Source organism: Rhinolophus sinicus, chromosome 14 (genome assembly GCF_057876585.1).
Source record: "Rhinolophus sinicus isolate RSI-liver-muscle chromosome 14, RSI-T2T, whole genome shotgun sequence".
Lineage (NCBI taxonomy): Eukaryota > Metazoa > Chordata > Mammalia > Chiroptera > Rhinolophidae > Rhinolophus > Rhinolophus sinicus.
The window spans coordinates 11,332,935-11,354,152 of record NC_142514.1 but is presented as its reverse complement, the minus strand read 5'-3'; the positions used below and the strand labels follow the sequence as shown (position 1 = coordinate 11,354,152).

The window sequence follows — 21,218 nt, the reverse complement described above, 5'->3', positions numbered from 1 at the left end:
GGGAAATATCCCATTCATTCATGTTAAATGGCAGTGTAATAGTTCAAGGTGTGGAATATCAGAATATGTTCAAAGACACCCTCTTGATAATGTTTACTTTGTGTCTAAATGTTTTGCTATGATGAACCAGAAATCGTTGGGATTTTGAACCCAGGTGGGCATCAGAACCCCGTGGTAGGTTCCAACACACAGATACCTACCAGTCAGCCCGGGGTTCCGGTCTCAGGAGACCTGGCTGGAGAGGTGGGGGCACTCGGGAATCTGGATTTTAATGATTCTTCCAGGAAATCTTGGGTGTGCTCTGTTGAAGAACCAGTGGCCTGGCAGGAAAATTTGAACGTAGCGTGAACAGTCTGGTTATTGGAGGAGCCACCACAGCCTGAGTGGCTACCACAAAAGGGAGAACATAGCCCTCTGAAATTGCTGATTCTAGGTGGAGAGGAAGGGTACCTGGGAGGGGGAGGGTGGAAATACTTACGAGGACAATATGACATAGATCGCTGATGCTCTACCCTGGCTGCATGTCAGAATCACCAGGGAGCTATATCCAGACAGATTCTCCAAGGGTAGGGTCCTCACCCCGCTACTTTTTAAAAGCATTGTAGGTGGTTCTAAAGTGCAGATGAATTGAGAACCACTGGAGTGGCTGGCGGAGAACCCAGGCTATGAAGGTCACCTGTCTGATCTCCAACTTGTCTCCCTACTTAACAGCTCTGTGACCCAGGCAGGTTTCTTCGTTTCTCTGTGCCTCGGTTTCCTCGTCTATGAAGTGAGGATAATAAGAGTAATTACCCGTTAGCCTGTTGTGAAGAGCAAATGACATGATGTGTATTGTATCAAGTGTCTAGCACGTGCCTGGCCCATGCCTGGCATATGGCTCACACATGCCATCATTACACCGCAGGAGATGTGGGATGACATTGACTTTGTAGGAAATGACAGTTTTCACTGACTGTGCGGTTGTCCAGAATGCCTTTCCTGCCATCTTCCCCTGGAGTCCCAGCTGCCCCAGCCTGACACTCCCTCCCTCTAAGGCTGACAGCCAAGGTGCAAGAGACCACGGAGTTGGCCAACCTCCTGCCAAAGCCCTGCAGTTACTTATTCCTACTTCTGAATAAAGCATGAATCAGGTGGGCCCTGAGCTGTAAATCTCCTTGCTTCCTGTCTGGACCTGAGCCTCCTCCTGGGTCTGTCTCATGCAGCTGAGACCAGCAAGACATGATCTGAGCATTACCAGGATAGTCTTCCACTCCCTTCTCCCAGATCTGACCTCTGGTTCTCAAAGTGTCTTTGTTCTTTATTAGAATGTAGGAATTAGGCGTTTATCTGGGAGGAGGATCTGGGAGATGTTACAGTACAAGTCATCATTTATTGAGCACTTACTATGTCAGGCACTGTGCTACTAAGCACCCCACTTAAACACCATGCAAGTTCTGTGAGGCAGGCACAAGTAGTTAATTATGCCCATTTCGCAGAGGAGAAAACTGAGACTCAGAGAGGTTAAGGGCACAGCTGAGAAGTAGCAGTTCAGCATTGGCTCGTCCCACTCCGAGGCACATGGCCTTTCCATTGTGCCATGTCACTTTGCCCAGGGACTGTGGTGTGTGCACAGAGTCCCTGTACGTGCTCTCCTCTATCCTGCCCACCCTCAGGCTTTCTTCTCATCCTGCTCAGCTACAAGCACTCTCCTACCACTGGGCCTTTGCACAGCAGTTCCCAATGCCTGGAATTTTCTTCCCCTGCTTGTCCAGCGCTCAGTATCATCCTACAGTCTCAGCCCAAATGTCACCTCTCTGAGAGGGGACATCCTGTTAAAGCAGGTCCCGCCCCCTTTGTTCCCTGCCCCTTACTTTCTCCACTTCATGGCACTTTCATAATTTTTGGTTATTTATGTTCTTTATTGGCTATCTCCCTAGATTTAAACTCCTGAGGTTAGAGATTTTGCTTGGCAAACCATATACACATATTGAATATATATATACTTTTTTTTTCAATACATGATTTTTATTGCATCTTTAAAGTAATCACAAATAAGTCTGAGGAATCACCCGACATCTTGGTGTTTCCATAACTGGACAACTCAAATCTTATTCATCAGCCTGCTCAACTGTTCCTTTTTCAGGAACATAGATACCATCCAAACATTTTCTGATATCCCTGTTTTTAACTGTTGTGGCTTGTTGAAACAAAGCAGCTGAATTTGATACAAGTTCGAGATAATTTCCTTCAAGAATTATCTCATCTTTCTGGTACTGAGATACTGAACAAGCACCACCTGACTTCATCTGAACCCTGCGGATGTATTTTTTAACCAAGAAATGTCGGATTTCAACAAGAGAACCATTCTCCTGAATAACGATGTGGATGGGGAAGTGAGCACGCACAGATCTCATCTTGTCACCAAAGCCCGAGGTATCTGTGCCTGACAACAGATAGTGCAAACAGCTGCCACTTCCTTTCTATTTCCCCACCATTTGTCAACCAGGAGTCTCTTGTTTTTCTTTCCAAAGAGACTGAGCTCTACCTGTATATGATTGCAGTCCCTCCGCAGGGTGCATCAGGGACCCTTCCCAATAACTGTGGTCCCTTCAGAGTGACATCCACATTTTCTGGAAGGTCAACAATCTGATTGCTGAGAATGGTCTTCATTCTCGTGGTAGATGCAGCAAAGAGCACTCATTGGATATTTTTGAATGAATGAATGAGGAATAAAAAGGTGATACTGAACAATCTTTTGCTGGGGTAGAACTGGCCTAGTCCAGCAGCCTTCAAACTCTCTTAAAACCCCCACCCTGACCTTCTCAGAGTCAATGCTGACCTCTGTGTTGGAAGAACCATAGGGTGGGGGGGGGAGAGGGAGTTTCGCCACAAGAACCCAGGCCTCATCCTGGTCTCTCTGGGAGGGTTCCAGGCCCAGGAACCAGGCCCTGGAGGGGACCAGGCAGTGCAGGCTGGGCAGCTGTCTGGAAAGCCAGTGGCCCGTGGAGGTGACCTTTATCCTCAGGCTTGATGAAGCAACCCCCAGCGCCTTTAGGAGCCACCAGCCTGCACCCATGCTGTCCTAGCTGTCATGCCAGCATCGCTGAGGGTCCGTGACTGAGCGCCAGTCCTGAGGGAGGGCCCATCGTTGGCATCTTTCTCCTGCTGACTCCATGACACTCGTAAAGCAACTGAGCTGGATTTCAGAGGGGGCATGGGTGGTCCAGGTCACGATGGCCAGAAAGCCCCAGAGGGGCCTAGCTGGCTGTGGTAGGCAGAATAATGGTTCTCCAAAGATGTCTGTGTCCTAACCCCCAGCACCTGTGACCTTACATGGTTGCAGATGGAATTAAAGCTGTGAATCAGCTGACACAGAGATGATAGATTATCCTAGTTTGTCCAAGTGGGCCCAATGTAAACACAGGCTCCTTATAAGTGAAAGGGGAGGCAGAGAGTCAGAGAAATAGTTGAAGATGCTACACTGCTGGCTTTGAAGATGGAGAGGTGACAAGCCAAGGAATGCAGGCAGCCTCTAGAAGCTGGAAAAGGCAAGAGAACAGATTCAACCCTGGAGCCTCCAGAAGGAAAACAGCCCTTCTCACACCTTGACTGTAGCCCAGTAAGACCCATTTCAGACTTCTGATCTCCAGAACTGTAAGATAATAAATTCATGCTGTTTTAAGCCACTGAGTTTGTGGTAGTTTGTTACAACAGCAGTAAGAAACTAATACACTGGCTATACACTTCACTGTGTGGACATGCGAACGCCATTTTCAGTGGCTCAAACAAGGATTTCATTTGCTTCCTCTCTGCATTAGGTTAAGTTCCTGGAGCTGCCTGGTTGTCTCATCCACACCCCCCTAGAGCACAAAAGGCAAACTGGAAAAGCAAGAAGTTTCCAGGATTTTCGGCTAGGTCCACCCAGAGCCCCGTGGCTAGTCTGAGGACATCTGGGGGTGAGAAAAGCTTGCTTGGAAGATCACCCTGCTTCTCCTAAGTATAAACATGTGACGTCTACAGCGTCCCTTTCCCCATCCCAAACTCTTTCAAAAATTGGATTTTCTCAGCATTCTCGTTTGTTTCAGCTTCCCCTGGAGGTGGCCTTATTCTAATACAATCTGGTCATGTAAGGGGCATTGGGAGTCTGTTCCAGAGAATCTAAGCAAACTGTGTCGAGAAGGGGAGCTTGGGAGAAGTTTGTAGCATCTTCTCTAACCACCCGAAAGCAACCCAGTCCTGGGGCCAGCCTGAGTGTGTTTGTTTTGTACCTTGGAGAGAATGGGGGAACTGGAAGGGTGATAAGCAGGGGCAGTGATTTCCTGGGACTCTGTCGCAAGCCCACCTGGCCTTTTATGGGGCCACGGGCAGGAAGGAGGATGCTGATAAGGGCACACAGCAGGTCACCCCATGCTCCACACACATCAGCTTCCCCCCATTGCCACACTCACAATGCAACCTTCCGGCCACAGCCCATACCCTCACCCTGCCACGCTCCCTTGGTCCTAGCAGCCTTGCATTTGACCCTTGGGCTTGCGTTTATGTGATCATATCATCGCAACTGTCCATGCCAGGCCTAAGTCATCCTGTGGCTAAGATGGAGCAACCTCACAGTCTTACCAAAACATGGGCTTGTCAGCCCTAGATTCTTCGGGGGCCAGGCAAGCAAATGCTTCAGCTGCAAGAAGCTCATTTTCTTGTTATTGTATTCTAGGCCCAAAGAAGGAACAAAATTAGACTCAAACCATTTGTGTTTCTGTAGATTTATTAGTCAGTGATGGACACACAGCGGGACCCATACAGAACACGTATGTAGCTGACACATGCCTGGAGAAAACCATCCACCCACCTCTTCCACTCCCCCTGCACTCAGAGTGGTTCATTCCCAGAGCTGTCTTGTTGTGAGCTGTCTCGGTGGGTCTGGCCCCTGGAGCCACCCCCCACTTCCGGAGCCATAGCAAGACATAAGAACACTGACCAACAAAAGCCTAGGACTAAGCCTGCCGGGGGTCTCCCCTTCTGCAGAGAGAGGCCCCAGGGCTAACTAAGCACCCTGAGTATTATGAAGGCTGTTTCCACCCTTGCGTCCAGCCCTCCCAGTCTCCAGGAATTCCCCAGATACTTTCATCTCCAAGAAATGCCGGAGGTTTGCGGACAAAGCCAGATTTCTGAGTCACATGATGGGGAATTTCTAAGGCTAAGGGACAACTACCATTTCTCAAACATGCACCTAGAAGCATCTACTATGTTGAAAACTCATGCTGGGTACTGGGCAGGGTATAGAATTCAAGATCTGGTCAGGAGCTTGGCAGCTGGAATGATGGTCCCATCTCGAGCTAAGTGGACCCCCTCAGCCCCAGCTCCTTCCCTATGGGCAGAATCTCTCCTGTGGGTAAGGATCTGACTTTGGGGCTGTTCCCCTGCAGAGTGAGAGGCAACTAAACCAAGGCAGACCATGAGTCCTTCTTCCATTAGGACAGACAGGCCAAAGGGGCAGATGAGATGCATGGATGTTTCTAGACCTCCATGAATTTGGCGCCAAATGGAGGATGTGGGGGTGGGGATGTTTGGAGGAGTCCCCAGGGGTCATGTTGATCTACATGAGAGCCCATAAGAAATGAGGTCCTCCTTCTTGGAAGGCCAAGAGGAATCAAACCTGAGAACCAAATGGGTTGCAGGTGAGTCACGAATACTTCTAGGAAAAAGGCTTCTGAGAGGGACAGGTCATCCTCGGCATTCCATCTGGAAACTAGGGGTCTCTTGACACTTATTATTTGGGGACCTGTCTCAGTCTCCATCACCCGGGCTAATGTCCCACCCCAGGGGGAGAGGATGGTGGGTGGGACAGGCTCAGGGCACCATGTGCCACCACTTGAAGGAGAAGGGCTCCCGGCGCACGTTGGTGCCACAGTGTACCTCCCCGTGCAGCATGTGGTATGGAGTGAAGTCGTCGATGAAGGTGCAGTGGAGGCCCAGCGGCTCCAGCAGGGACCGCACCTTCTCCTCCAGGCAGCAGCGGCCGTTGATGATGGGCCCAAAGGGCTTGGGGATGCCCAGGTGCTTCCCCAGCACCAGCATGTTCACCTGCAACGAGGGAGGATCCCAGGTGAGGGGCAGCACTTCATCATCCGCTCCAACCCCAACACCTTCACTACACCTGGTGGGACCTGGGTTTGTCTTTTGGGCAGCCTTGAAAATAGCAACTCGCCCTTTCATGCAGTGGGGAAGGAAGTTGGGCTGGTAAGAACTCTAGCCAGCAATGCGTTTCCATAGGAGCATGTGCAGAGCTCACAATGGCAACTTATTTCTCTGGTGACTGCCCTCTTTATTGGTGGATTGTGGTGGCTGCCATGTTTGTGTTACAGAATCCCAACCTCCTCAGCTGTAGCTGATTGGGCCAGGGTAGACATCTGACCCAAGCTGGACCAATCAGAGGCTCTCTCTTGGGTATTTGACGCTGACATGGTGGGAGAGGCATCAATCTCTGTCTGTGTCTGTATCTATAATGTGTGGCCATATTCATATTCATCTCCAGGGACAGAGAAGCAAAAGAAGCCAAGATGGAGGACGGAGGAGGAGGGAAGAAGGAGGGAATGAATAATGTAGAAAGATACAGGACAAGAAATGGTTTCAGGTCCTCCTAGAGCCCCCACTGCAGCCATCCCTGCCCTCAGCTTCATGGTATCCTTATATTAAATCTCCATCTCTGGCTGAAGTTGGCTGGGGTGGCCCCTGGTTTCCTGCAAACACAAGAATCTGAACCCATGCACAAGCTTCTGGGAACACACACATAATTGCAAGGCTGTCTTAAACATGCAGGAAGGAAGGAGAGTAATCAGAGGCTTTGCAGGTGGAGAAATCAAAGAGGGCAAAAAGCCAAAGAGGAAGGAAAAAAGGGGGGCAGGGATGAAGCAATGGTGGTGTGGACGGGTTCCCTGCAAGGCTCTAATGATGGGTGACTTGAGTTCCTCTACAGGATGGAGGTGGGGAGGCGATAGATGTAGGGAGGGGATGCAGGGTGGGAGGGGGACATGTGGGGAGGGAGCTGGGTGATCTCCAGCAGAGCTATCAGAATGCAGCATTAGTGTCACCTGGGTGCTGGTTAGACTGGTAGCAGTATCTTAGGCCCTCCCCAGACCTGCTGAATCAGAACACCTGGGGTGGGTTCCTAGTGGTCCAGGTGTTAGACATGCATGTTCAAGTTTTAGAAGCACCAGATGAAAAATCCTAAGGGCTCAATCAAAGGCCATTTCTTCAATGAAGCCTTCTTGGATCTCCAGACCTGCCTCTTAGGCTGCAAGTGCTTTATCCCACCTTGAAACTGCTACACCACTTTATTGTACAATATAGATCATCGAGAGAGGACCTCAGAGAGGGGAAGAGTTTCCCCCTCTCCAGATTAGATTGAGAGCAGGGAGCAGCCTTTATCATCTCTGTATCTCCTACAGGGAATCCTAATATATGGCGGGTGGATGAATAGCTATAGGCCGGAAGCAGAATGGGCATCTGAGCCCCCAGTTGATGCTGCGTGCCTTACACACATGACCTCATGTAACCATCCGTTCACCCCATAAATATCAAGTGGGTGCCTGGGAGGAGGGAAGGGCTCTTCCCTGATGGCCAATGGGCAACGAGTTCCTGTGCGTCCATAGTGACCATGATAATCAACCAATGAGAAGCCCGTCTGCTGGGCATCATGAGACCCCTGATTTTCTCTGCCACCCCCACCAGCCACCACAATCCTAAATATGGCAGTGACCAAATATCTTGCCCCTCTGGGGAGAGCAGGCTTGAAGCCTAATTTGATGAAACCTTAAGTCACGATGGTGGCCTCACCAAGTCAGGGAAGAAGGCCACCGCCTTTTTCCTCTCGGTCTTGAAGAGCTGGGGGATATCCACGATGTCCCTCTCTGTCAGGCCCAGCTCCCGCTTCAGCAGCTCCCGGTTCCAGTCGATGCAGCTCTGGGAGGTGGGGAGTGGAGGCAGAGCGGGGGAACCCTGGTCAATGTGTGCTGGAGGCCCCAAGAGATCATGTCTGGTTAAGGACAGGTGGGCTGCCCAGGGGACCACGGGTCCACTCTGCACACAAACCTTGTCATTGTGTCCCTCCATCAGAATATACCTGTGCTGTGTCCCACCCTTCACAGTCCTGTCCTACTGGCTGGTGCAAAATGAGAGTGTTCCAGAGTGTTCCATCCTTGACCCTCTTCCTTTCTCTAGACGCTTCACTACTTAGAGGATCTCTTTTAGTCTCATATTTTAAACACCATCTCGACAGTGACAACTCCCCAGTTTCCAGCTCCTAGCCTGCCTGCCTTCTCCTTCACTCCGGGTCTACTCTCCGTTTCCTCCAGCTCTCTTCCTCTTTCCTGGTACAGGCATTTTCCCTGATAAAATCCTTGCATGTTTAACCCCATCTTGGCATTTGCTGCTTGTAGGATCCGGGATATTGTTTGCCTTTCCAGACACACCATGCACCTTCTCTGTTCTGTGCTCTGGGAGGCTGATTTCTGGTTAAACTTTTCTAGTTATCCAGCTTGAGGGACCATATGTTTTCTGCGGGGACCTACTGTCACCTCCCACACCCTCAGTCACGATATAATGATATAGTCTCAACACAGCAACAGAGAGATGCTTTCAGAGCCTAAGTCAGATCAGGTCCCTTCTCGGCTCCAATCCCCCAGTGGCCTCCAGTCTCACAGCCAATGTCCTAGCAACGTCCTACAAGGCCTCGTGTAACCCCATCGGCCTCCTGGCTCCGCCTCATACACTCCAAGCCCCATTGTTCTACCTCAGGGCCATCGTCTGTACTTTTCTCTCTGCCTGGAATGCTTGCCCTCCCCACATGCACATGGCTTACCCCGTCTTTTCTCTTGGGTCAAAGGAGAGGGTTAGACAGCCTCTGTCTGGGCCTGTTCCAGCCTGAACGTCCGTGAACTGTAAGCCTCAGGTTTCTCTCCCCATCCCTGTCCCCAGTCATGCCCACCTTCTACTCACAGCCCACGGTCCTTGTACCTGCACAAACTTATTGTAGCTGATGAGGTTTTCATTGGAGAGGACCTGGTTGATGGAGATGGTGTCCTGCACATTACCTGGGAGGGGGAGAGAGAGACATGAAAGAAGGGCCAGGAACACCAGTACTGAGGGCCACCTGCTCTGGGAAACAGCCAGGCGGAGGCCAAGTTCATAGCTACTGGTCTTGCTGAGTCAGCAGTTCCCTGGCCTTTCTGGGCACTGGTAGGTACCACCCAACAGAGCTCAGCTTGGCCACTGTGCAAATCTGGGTGTGTGAGGAGTGGGAGGGGGCCACAGCGCTATGAACTTGAGACTTTTATTTGAATTCACTGGAAGTGGTAATGCCTTTTATTAGAAATTTACCAACCCCCTCTCTCAGGGCATTGGGTGATGCTTCCTCTTCTTTCGTCTATTGGTGGTGGGGCTGGGTCATCCACCACCCATTAAAGCCGGCTCTGGTGGACAGCAATGGACCTTCTCCGTCCTCTAAGTGGTGAAGCATGGAGCTCCCCAGAGGCTCGGCTTTCCTGCCTGCTTGTTGGGGTGCCCAAGGAGACGAGGCTGGACAGGGAAGGGGAGGTTAGAGCCAACATCCCACAATCCTCACAGCTGCCGTTTATTCAGCTCTTACCACACGCAGGCCCCGAGGATTCTACATCAGTACGCCATTTAACCCTCACTGCAACCCCACAAGGCTGGGTTGCATTGTTATCCCCACTTTACAGATGAAGAAACTGAGGCTGAAAGAGGTAAAAGACATGCCCAAGGTCTTACAGCTAGGAAATGGGAGTGGGAGGCTTATGATCAAATCCAAGCCCAGTGCTCAAAAGGGCCTCAGGCTTTGACCAAAGGAAGGGAGATAGCTCTCCCGGACCCACTGCCATCTGCAAGATGGGCATCCCCTGCACATCGGGGAGCAGTGGGGTTGGAGGAGGCTGTGTTTCTTACACTCTGCAGCTGGGGTCCCATAGTGAATGGAGAGGGGGTGACCGTAGTGAATAGAGAGAAAGAGGGCATGGAAAGTTATACGTGGGAGTTTCTAAGTTCTGCAGAAGCTTTCCTCTCGGAATAAGTTTGGCCCAGGGTATTATTTACCTCCCACGAGGCCAAGAAAATCTACCATCCTGACAGCCAAAGGGTCTCTACCCTGAGACCCCCAGGGTCCCTGTCAGAGAGGAAGGACCCTTTAGGAGTCACAGTCTTGGTGGGACAGGGAATTTGACAGCCATCCCAGCAAGCTTAGCACCGACTCCAGCCCCAACCAGCAACCTCCCGAGCAGGAAAAAAGTGCCATTAAAGGTACTAAAATCTAAAGCTTTTTCTTTCTTCCACAGCCTTTCTCTTGCCCTGTCATGGTACTATTTGATGTCGAGCTCCTTTGGGCATGGGGACACCACGGGGTGAGTATAGACCCTAGCAGCGCCGGGAGCCCCAGCTGGGACTTGGCCCATCCCAGCCAGAGAGCGGGGGGCCACACATGGACATCTCCCCTTCACACAGGGCCACCACCCCAGCGATGGTGAATAGGCGACCTCCGAGGGTAATACAGACTCTGCACCAGGATAGACTAGGTACTCGCTGGGATCGGAGATGGGCAAGAGGCTCAACCCTACCAAATTGCCCACAATGTACCCCATGGCACTGCCTCTGTCCAAGACAGAGCAGACTGAGGCCAGGCCCCTCCCTGAGATGTTGAGGGGCATGTGCGCCCAACCCTCCACATACACAGGCTCCCACTGGGGGCAGAGGGCTGCAGCAGTCACTGGGCATGGGCCGGCAGGGGAAGCTTGGGGCTGAGGTTCCAGGGAAAGGGGGAGTGGGCGGAGGGAACTCAACCCTAGGAGGTGACAGGAGGTGAGACTGTTCATGGGACCTTTCATGAGCCCAGGCTCCAAACCCCCAAGAGCTGCTCCATTGATCAATCAGATTTTACTCACAACGCACAAATTATTTAGAATTTCAATACGGTGACTGTGGAGGATTAAACCCCAAGCGAGGGGCCCTTCTGAGCAAAGGGCCCTGTGCGACTGCGCTGGTCACATCCCATGAAGCTGGGAGTGTATCCGTTCTGTCCGTGCCCACCCCAGTCCCATCATCCACCACGGGGTTCCCTGCCAGTTTTGCCCCAGCCACAGGCAATGGTGGCTGCTGGAGCAAGGTGCACAGTGGCAGGAGTGGAGGTTCCTGAATTTTGAGGGGACAGCCCAGCTTTAAAATTTGCCATCCCTCTCTCAAACCACGATGTGTCTTGCTTTAGGTGAGGGAGGTTGGAAAGCTGTGATAAGGGACACAGCACTGGTACCCACCAACAACCCCTTCAAACAGGAGGGCCCTGCCGTAGCCCGACTTCCGCTTTTCCTGGAAGAGCTTGAAGCAGGTGCCAGGGCTGGCCAGGAGCATCCGGAAGCCCTGTGTGGAGAGAGCAGACTCAGCTGAGCTCCCTGGCCTCAGCAGGGCTCCTTGGACCTCACCCCCTGACTCAGACACCGGGGACAGTCATGTCACCCAAGTCCTCACCTTCCCATCGAGGGCAGGAACAAAGCTTAGAAACTCATCCACGTGGCCCACAGCCAACCAGTCCACAAAGAGCTCCACGGGTGGCTGCACCCTCTGTGCATGAAGGAAGTCCCGTACCACCTGGGTGACCCTGCGGCCACTCGACCTGGGGCCCAAGGGGATAAAAACAGTTGCTTAACTAAAAAAAAGAAAAAAACCTATGCAGAAATAGAATGACAAAAGTTTAAGATTTCTGCAATATCTACCAAAAAACAAACAAACAAACAAAACCAAAAAAACACCCCAAAACATGCATTGCTTGTGTAAGCAGGAAAGACAATAAATATATACATATTATAAAATTCCACTCAAGGTGAGTTCTCAATGAGGCAGACGCAGGACAGGTCAATCACAGCAGGTCAGTGACCCACCCAGGTCTTACCATCCAGGCAAATCCTCAGAACTACACTCAGACCCCATCCTCACATTCTCAGAGACTGATTTCATCCCTATACTCTGTCCCCCATATTCGGTCGTTCCTCTTTGAGTTTATCTCCCATTTTTCCAGCTGCAGCCTCACCTTCCTGTACATCACTGAAGAGAGAGGTGGACAAGATCACCCCCGAGGGGCCTCACAGCCCCAGCATTTTATGGTCGTGAACTTAAACCCCATTCTTCTTTGCCTTCTGAAGAAGGAGCTAATGGCATAGCTCAAACTTTCTCTTTCTGTGGGGTGATGTGTTTGAGGGCGTTCTGTCCCTCCAAAGCTTCTTGATTCATCAGTTATTTGATCCCAAGTCTGTTCTAACGGCTTTGCTGAATTTGGTTGGCTCTATGTCTTGGTCTATTCCACAGCGAAAAACCATTACCATATAATTTCTTTTCTTTTCCATTGGCACTCAGGTGTCACATGTTGAATAAGACATAATCTATTACTGTGTGTGTGTGTGTGTGTGTGTGTGTGTGCGCCATCTCACTTTTCCTATCCTATACCTCCTTTCTCCTGCTCTCAGGAAAAGACCTGATATGAGTCATTTGCACCATAGTATGAATAAGCTTTGACTTAAATGCAATTTCTCCCAGGACTGTTGAGACTGAAAGCTTTTTCTCCTGTAACGATTAATTGAAAGCAGCATCTATTGATTTCCTGAATCAGAAGACCTACGGTAAGTCAAGTCACAAGTTTGTATTCTGTGTGAACTTTCCAGGTCATTCACCCTCTCTGGGCCCACTTGTAAAATGAAAGAGTTGGGCTGAATGATCTGTTAGGACCCAGCTGGCTCTAGCCTTCTCAGATTCCCTGAAGTAAGTGTGGACAGTGCCCGCTGAACAGCCTACTACCCCCACTCCCACCCCATCTGCGATTACAATCTCATCACTCCTTCCTTCTGGTTCTCTTTGACGAGTGGAATGGCCACTCACCACCCCCAGCCACCATCACCACCCCCACCCTCAGACTCCACCCCAGGAAGCTCTCCCTACTCCCCTCTCACCCAGGCAGGTTGCCCCCAATGAGGATTCTCCCCAGAGGGTACTCTTTCCCGTTGGCCACCACCGGGGGGCTGACCTCCAGGTTCCCGAAGGAGTCCAAGCCACTCACAGAGCTGTCTTGTGGTTCCCGAGTCACATAGCCGAAATCTGGACCCTGGTAGGGGAAACTGAGTCAGGGTGGCGGGGCAGGGGAGGGGATACTCACCAGGAAGAGCCTGAACCAACTTGCTGGGTTCCGAGCTCCTTAAAGATGGGGCGGGAGTGGCTTCCCATTCTTCAGATGGGAATACTGAGTCAAAGACAGGAATCTGACCTATTCAACATTTCATGCATACACAGTGGCCACAGTTGGGAAACATACACAGGCCTTCTGGCCCTGCTGCCATATTAGAACATGTTATTCCTCGTGGTCACAGGGAGATAGCAGAGAGGGCTCTGGTTGCTCCCACTCCTCATTAGGCCATGGAGCCTGAGGCCATGGCCACCCCCTTACTCTCTGTACCTCCTTTCTGCCAAGTCCAGCCCAAGGGCAGGTAGCTGGCTGCTTTAGAGTGGCCTGTCCCTGGGGACCAAGAGGCTGGTGATGACCCTCCAAGCCTCAGTCTTTCAACTCTGGAAAAGGGGAGAACTCCCCAGAGTCACCTCTTAGAAGGAACTTAAGGGATGAGAGTCCCTACCACCGGTGTGATCCCATGGGACGTTGGTGAGGCCTTCTACTCTCTGTGACAGCAAGAGATGTCCTATCGGTCTCACCAATAATAATACTAACTAACTGTGTTGGATGCTCTCTCAATGTAGGCATAGAGAAGTCTCACAAACACCTGAGGCCAGAGCTGTAGTATCATTTTTACTGATGAGGATACTGGGGCTCAGAGAGGGGAAGTGACTCATGCAAGGTCACACAGCATGTGAGTGACAGAGCTGGGTTGCCCTGACTCCAAAGCCTGTGTTCTTGCTGTACCGCCCCACCTCCCCCATCCAGGGCGACCAGATTTAGTAAATAAAAATACAGGATGTGCAGTTAAATTTGAATTTCAGCAAAACAACACATAGTTTTCAGTATAAGCATGTCCTATGCAATGTTTGGGACATACTTATGCCAAAAAGACACTCATTGTTTATCTGAAATTTAACTTGAAGTACCTGGCTCTGAAGAAAAGGTTTCCCAGTGCTGTCCTCCATACCCCTCACCCCGGTGTGGCCCTCAGGGTAATGTCTCTCGGCCCTCAAGGCTGGGCCGTGGCCTGGACCACTCACCAGTATCCTTTTGAAAGGGAAGTCCTGCAGTTCCCCGTTCCTTGGGGAGTCAAAGACCACCGGGAAGGTCTTGTGTGGCGCCTGAACGTAGCCCAGCTCCATCTCGTCCTGCGAACGAGACAGACGCCCAGCTGTGGACAGTCTACAGCTTCCCCACTTGTCTGGCACTGAGCTCTTTGGGGAAGATGTTACGAGAGTTCTCTGCCTCAGGGAACTTTGCCCTTGGGGGTGAAGCGGGCAGAGGTGGTGATGGCTGCTGGATGGAGGAGGGGCTCGAGGCTCAGAGACGGGGTGCACTTGCCTAGTGTCACACAGAAAGATAGGTCAGGAATGAGCGGGAACATGGATGTGACCTTGGGCGTGTCCCCATGCTACGTCAGGGCAGAGTGGACACAGAGGGAGAGTCAGGGTGGCCTGATTTGAACAGGCAGGCTGCTGGGCATCAGCCACTCCTCTGGCCTCCACATGCGGTCAGGAGGGGTTGATGGCTAGACAGGGCTGAAGGGACCTTAGGAGGTACAGATCTATCTCCTTCTCAGACCCATAAACATGCCCTGACCCCACTGGTCCTGGAGGCAAAGATGGCTCAGCGCTGACAAACTACCTGTCCAGTGAGAAGCTCACTATTATGTGCCAGGCCCTGCCCTAAGCCCTTTATAAATATTGATATGGGCTTATTATTATTAATGGCTCATGTCACACCCATGCACAAGCGCTATTATTACCCCATGTTACAGATGAGGAAAGTGAGGAGCAGAGAGGTCTAATTTTGTGGGGGGATTTTTGTCCACAGGCACGTATCTAATCAGCAGCCCAGCCCATCGCACTCCACAATCCTACCCTGAACCGCCTAATTGGACGAACCTCCAGCCACGAAAGCTCCTTAGCTCGGCATTCAAGGACTCCCACTTCAATTCTTGCCCTTCACAGAGCCTTGGCTCTGACCAAAGAGAGCACATGACATTCTTTCTCATGCCTCCCACCCCTGGGCCTTTGCACATGCTGTTCCCTGCCAGATCCACCATCTACTGAGTCCCAGCGCGGCCCTTACCAGCTCTTTGGCCCTGGGGATTTGTCCCCCTGAGAGTTCCTCAGGTGGGTAATGACAGAGAGTTGTCAAGAAGATGGAATGACACTATGGTCACCACCCATGGCCTGCAGTAAACACTTGCTAAATGGCAGGAATTCCCATTCATTTACCAAATCTGGTCCAGTTCAGATGCCCTTCTTCCTGGAGGTCTTCACTGATCCCCCAGACAGAGGTGATGCCACCCTCCTCCAAACCCATCTGGCACTTTGGTGGCACCCCTGCTCCATCTTACATTGTAGGAGTGGGGATTTTTATCACAGCAATTCACCATATCAGGGCTCAGCCTCAGCACCACTGACATTGAGACCAGATAATTCTTGGTTGTGGGGACGGTCTTGTACACTGTAGGACATTTAGCAGCATCCCTGCCTTTACCGACTAGAAGCCAGTAGCACCGCCACTCAGCATAACAACCAAAAGTGTCTCCAGAGATTGCCAAATGTCCCTTGGGAGACAAAATTGCCTTCTGCTGAGAACTGCTGGGCCAGGCTTCTGAGGGCAAGGAGTGTGTGCCCACCCCGTGCCTAGCCCAGATCCTGAGGGTGAATGGGTGTAAAATCCAGTGCCAGGTGTGTGCCTGGGTCTTCAGAAAGTTCTGGAGAGAGTGGGTGAGCTCTAGGTCTAGAATTAGAAAGAACAGAGCCCTGGGGAGGACGATCGCAGTGCCCAGGTCCTCTTGGATGTGCCCAGCAGCCCCCCGCCCAGTTGGGATAGGCCAGCCTCTCCCTCCAGCACAGCGTCCTAGCTGGGTGCTGCCTGGTGGCCGTGGTACCTGGATCCAGCGGTCATTGCGGTTCTCAGCCTGTGGGCAGATGGTCAGCTTGCAGCCAGCCTTCCTGGCCAGCTCCGCCACTGCGTCCACAAAACACGTGTTGTTCCTCACACTGCAGAGTGGGAGAGTGGGAGAGTCCCTCACACTGGGAGAGTGGCTCAGGATGGAGCCAGGCCTGAGGCCAGAGGGGCCATCAGCATCAGAAGGACCCCCAGAGCCCCCAGACTCACCGGCACACGTACACCTCCAGGGGCGGCAGGGTGCTGGGCGTCATAATCCAGGGCGCCACACGAAACACCACCGTGTCAGTGAAGATCGGGGACTCGGAGAAATCCTGCAGGGGAGGGGCAGAGTGGACAGCACTGGCCTCGGAGTCCAGAGGCCTGGGCGAGCCAAGGACCTGGTGGCCCTCAGCAAACCACTCATGTCTTAGTTTCTAGAGAGGATCCAGGGGGGTGGTCGAGAAGTCTGGGGTCTTTCACACCAGCGGTGCCGGTCTCTCTCAGGAATGGAGCCCTTTGGTCGCCCTCTCTGCCTGGCCACCCCCTACCTCATTGGAGCCATCCAACAGGGTGACGTGGAAAAAGACAAGCCCTGTGAAGCCAGCGTCAGGGAAGGAGAGGCCCTCCACGAAGAAGCGCTCTTCGTCCCCGTGGGAGCGCGGCACCTCGTAGGACAGCTTGCCCTGGCCCAGCACATGTCTGTAAGCCTCGCACGAGTCCTCGGGACCTGGGATGGATGGAAGCAGCGGCTGTGACTCCCTGGTGGACCTGGGGAGGGTGAGCGATGCAGGAGAGCTATGCAGGCCAGAAAAATCCTGCCTCTCACCTCCCACTAGCAAAAGAGAGAAAGATACTTAATACCCAGTGTGGGCAAGGCTGGGGGTGGGCAGCTGGCAGGACAAGTTGGCAGCATCTAACAAAGTAATGTCTACCCTTAACAAGCAGTTCCACTTCTAGGTATCTTTCCTACAAAATACATATACAGGGGGTTCCCTGGTTGTTTACATATTCATTGAACAAATATTTACTGAGCACCTACTATGTATCTATGAGGCACAGCTCTGGACTCAGGATACAGCCATGAGCAAGGTCCCTGCCCTCAAGGGACCTTTGATGTTAAATCAAAACACTGTAAACAATCCTATCTTCAGGGGACCGGATAAGTTACAGAAGCTGCATGCTTTGGAATACTATGCAGCTGTGGGAAAGAACAAAACAACCAAATAAATACACAGAAAGAAATGTCGGATCTATAATTCAATGAAGGAAACAGGTTGGAAAGCAGAATATGCCCACACCACACACACACACACACACACACACACACACACACACACACACACACAGTTAGAGCATACAGAAAAAACGTCTGGAAGAATACATACCAAATAGTGAAGAGTGAATACGTTTTAAGAGACAGGTTTAGAGGCAGAGAGAGAGGATGCTCGTTTCTTACTTTACATACTTCTGTATTTGCTTTCTTCAAAAATGGGCATCTTATTACTTGTATACATTTGCATTTTTGAAAGGTATTTTATATTCTTGCTTGTATTTGTGATAATGGCATTGTGGCAATGTGAAGCAATCAATAGTCATTTTGTTCTGTTGTTTTGTGTTTTGGGGGATGCACACTGAATTTTTGTAGGGACAACATCCACGACGCCTGGGACTGGTGTAAAAATATTTCAGCAAGCAGGAAGGGACGGGTGAAGCAAGAGAGGTGAAGAGTGATCATTGTTGAATCTGGGTGGTTGGCCTCTGGGGATTTGTTACACTGTTTTCTCTACTTTTGTGTTTATTATCAAAAATTTGAAATTTTTGATAATAAACATTTCTAAATGTGCTTAAAATATATTTAAAAAATTCATTCATACAATAAAACAACGTCGGGCCAGCCAACCAGTTCCAGAGCTCACACATCTGACTGTGCTTACTCTGGCCCCCAAGGCCGCCCGAGTGGCCTGAGCAGGGCCTGCCCACCTGACCAAGGCAGGAAACGAGGCCCCCTGGCAGCGGCAAGGGGGGCATGAACTCACCGCAGGCGTGGAAGACCCGTGTCCTCTTGGCGTCATAGCTGGAGGTGTGGAGGACAAGTCTGTGGTCATCGAAGAGGGCAGCGGGGCCCTGGGTCCGCACCACCATAACGGACATGTCTTCCAGGTCTGTAGAGCCAGAAAGAGAACTTCTGGAAAGGGCCTGGGACACAGTAGGTGCTCAAATAATGTTAGCATTCTCTGCTCCACAGAGAGAGAAAGGTGGGCAGCTCATTTCCAGAGTCCCGCCCCGTGCATGACTGCCTGCTGGCACTCGGGGTGTTGGGAGGGGCAGCTGCCAGCCCAAGGCGGGTTTTGAGGAACATGAGGCATGCCCGGGAGTTGGAATTGTGACCCCGAGACCTGCCTTCAGAGCCACCCCTGTGGATCACAGTCCCGGCGGATACCTGAGCAATGAGCCTGGACTACCAGGGACACGGGCTCCCGGTCCCTCACCTTGCAGGGAGCGCACGTGCTGGTCATGGTTGTCCTGCTCATTGCAGTTCAGATCGTCCTTGTCACAGTTTACCAGCAGGATGGCTCCATATCCACTGGGCCCCCAGACCCACTGGCTCTGCCAATGACAAAGCAGAGCTGATGAGGGGGGCATGGGCCTCCCTCCTCGACAACCTCCTGGCCAGCGTCCTAACCCCGCCTCTGCCTCTCTTCACCCTACACTGAGAGGACAGGGCCACTCTCACTGGAGCACCTCCTGCTCAAGAAACCGCAATGGCTCCCCACTGCCCCCATCATCGAGTCCAAACTAACAGCTGCCTCTCATGGCTGTCTGTGATGAATCTCCAGCCAATGTCCTCTCTCTCAACGGGCAATCTCCTGATTCTAAATCCATCCATCCCTCCCTCCTGGCCTTGGCTCCTGCTGTTCCCTCCACCTGGAATACTCTCCCTCTTGCATCCCTTTAGAGCCCAGCTCAGGTGAACTCGCTTCCAGGAAGTCTCCTTTGCTCACGCCGTCCACCTCGACCTTCTCCTCTGAATTCCCACTGCACTAAGTGCCACCACAATGCAGCCCAAAGATCTTCAACAGTTTCATAGTTGGTAGAGTTCCTTTTCACCTAGCTCAGGGGGTTAGCACACTACAGCCCACAGGCCAAATCCAGCCCAATGCCTGTTTCTGTAAATAAAGCTCCAAACTCCACACCCCTTGCTGGCCCCAGGCCGAGATGCCCTACCTTGTCCACAAAGCTCCTGTTCTGCCTGCCCTCACAGTTTAGGTCGCAATCCAGAGTGACGTCTGCAAGGGGAAGGCAGAGGTTAAGTCACCACAGAGTTCCCAGGGGCCCAGAACAGGCCTGCAGCCTCCACCTTTGAGCCTCCATCTCTGGACCTGTCTGGGGCTGGGCAAGTGGAAGTCATTTCCAAGACGATACTGCTCAGAGGTGGGGGCATCTCAAGCCTTCCTTCCTGGGCTGGGGAAAGAGGCCTTGGGAAGGAAGCAGAGCAAAGGCCAGGTCAAACACTGCCCCTTCCAGGAAGCCTTCCCTGACCCCTCCCTCTTCTGCATCCCTACAGCCCTTCATGTCTGGGGCATACCCTGCCCTGAGCCCAAGGTGCCCTCTGCATTCTTGCTCTGTGTGAAGCTGCCACATCTCCTGGGGACTTTGGTGTCAAACAGATGTAGATGTGACTCTGGGCTCTGCTGCCTACTAGCTGTGTGACCTCTCTGTGCCTCAGCGTTCATCTCACACTCCCCAAACCCCAGCCCCCTTCCCACCTTCTCATGTGTCTCCCTAGAAACTGGGGGAGATTTTACAACAGCAATGAAACATTCAAGGAGGGGTAGAGGGGAGGAAGAATTTGAAATAATTTTTAAACATGCAAAAACATACCCAACCACCTCACAACAAGTGGATGTATCTCACAAATTTATATAATGTGGGCAAGAGAAGCCTAACCCAAAAGCATATGTACAATACGATCCTATCCACAGGAAATTCAAAGATTGGCAAAAATAGGCTATATAACTTGGGTATGCACATTGGGTGATAAAACCACAAAGAAAAGCAAGGAAATACTTATCACAAGATACTAGTTACCTCAGGAAGGAGGGAGTTATTATCAGAGAGGTGTATCGTTGGGGGTACTTTGGGGTGCTGGTCATATTCCATTCCTGACCTGGGTAATGGTCGCCTAAGTGTTTACTTTGTAATTTCATTAATGTGTGTGTATGAGGTCTGACAGTTAAGTTCACGAACTTTCCACCGTGCACTTACATTGGCAGCACTGTACAAACAGCTCAGTAAGGTTTCATAACCTTGGTATATCGGTGTCTCACAGCTGTGTTTGTGTTAACATGTGGCGGTGTCTTGCTGAGTGGCGTTCATTATTGTTGTGTGCTTTTGTGTGCCGTCGCGAGAATGTCTGAGCTTGAATTAGAGCAACAAACAAACATTAAATTTCTTGTTAAACTTGGCAAGAGTGGAGGTGAAATCAGGGACGTGTTAGTCCAAGTTTATGAGGCTAATACCATGAAGAAAACGGCAGTGTACAAATGGATTAAACGTTTTTCTGAGGGGAGAGAACGCGTCACTGATGAAGAGAGGTCAGGGCGGCCAGTAACAAGCAGAACTGGTGAAAACATTGCACAAATCCGTCGAATTGTATGTCAAAATCGTCGGCCAACTGAGAAGCATAGCAGACCGAGTAAATATTGATAGAGAAACAGTTAGGAAAATCTTAACTGAAAATCTTGGCATGAGAAAGGTGTGTGCAAAAATGGTCCCGAAGGAGCTCTTGCATCATGACAATGCACCAGTTCACACGGCACTGTCTATGAGGGAGTTTTTAGCCAGTAAATAAATAACTATTGGAACACCCTCCCTACTCACCTGATCTGGCCCCCAATGACTTCTTTATTTACCCGAAGATAAAGGAAATATTGAAAGGAAGACATTTTGATGACATTCAGGACATCAAGGGTAATACGACGACAGCTCTGATGGCCATTCCAGAAAAAGAGTTCCAAAATGGCTTTGAAGGGTGGACTAGGCACTGGGGTCGGTGCATAGCTTCCCAAGGGGAGTACTTTGAAGGTGACCATAGTGATATTCAGCAGTGAGGTATGTA

General features: G+C 51.2%; 1 protein-coding gene and 1 pseudogene across 1 annotated transcript in view; both read right to left on the bottom strand.

The window, feature by feature from the left end:
• Positions 1 to 2,087: 2,087 nt before the first annotated feature.
• Positions 2,088 to 2,649, bottom strand: LOC148755373 (large ribosomal subunit protein uL6 pseudogene; annotated as a pseudogene).
• A 2,095-nt stretch (positions 2,650 to 4,744) lies between these two features.
• Positions 4,745 to 21,218, bottom strand: part of PADI3 (peptidyl arginine deiminase 3) — a 29,054-nt gene continuing 12,580 nt past the window's right edge. Inside the window, exons 4-16 of the mRNA XM_088790230.1 lie at positions 19,325 to 19,386; positions 18,589 to 18,706; positions 18,136 to 18,261; positions 16,648 to 16,826; positions 16,328 to 16,431; positions 16,098 to 16,209; positions 14,236 to 14,343; positions 12,981 to 13,132; positions 11,509 to 11,653; positions 11,298 to 11,400; positions 8,992 to 9,068; positions 7,813 to 7,938; positions 4,745 to 6,060 (exon numbers count right to left, since the gene is read on the bottom strand). Of these exons, the coding sequence (XP_088646356.1) occupies positions 5,827 to 6,060; positions 7,813 to 7,938; positions 8,992 to 9,068; positions 11,298 to 11,400; positions 11,509 to 11,653; positions 12,981 to 13,132; positions 14,236 to 14,343; positions 16,098 to 16,209; positions 16,328 to 16,431; positions 16,648 to 16,826; positions 18,136 to 18,261; positions 18,589 to 18,706; positions 19,325 to 19,386 (1,646 nt within the window). The 3' untranslated portion in view covers positions 4,745 to 5,826. The remainder of the gene's footprint in view (positions 6,061 to 7,812; positions 7,939 to 8,991; positions 9,069 to 11,297; positions 11,401 to 11,508; positions 11,654 to 12,980; positions 13,133 to 14,235; positions 14,344 to 16,097; positions 16,210 to 16,327; positions 16,432 to 16,647; positions 16,827 to 18,135; positions 18,262 to 18,588; positions 18,707 to 19,324; positions 19,387 to 21,218) is intronic.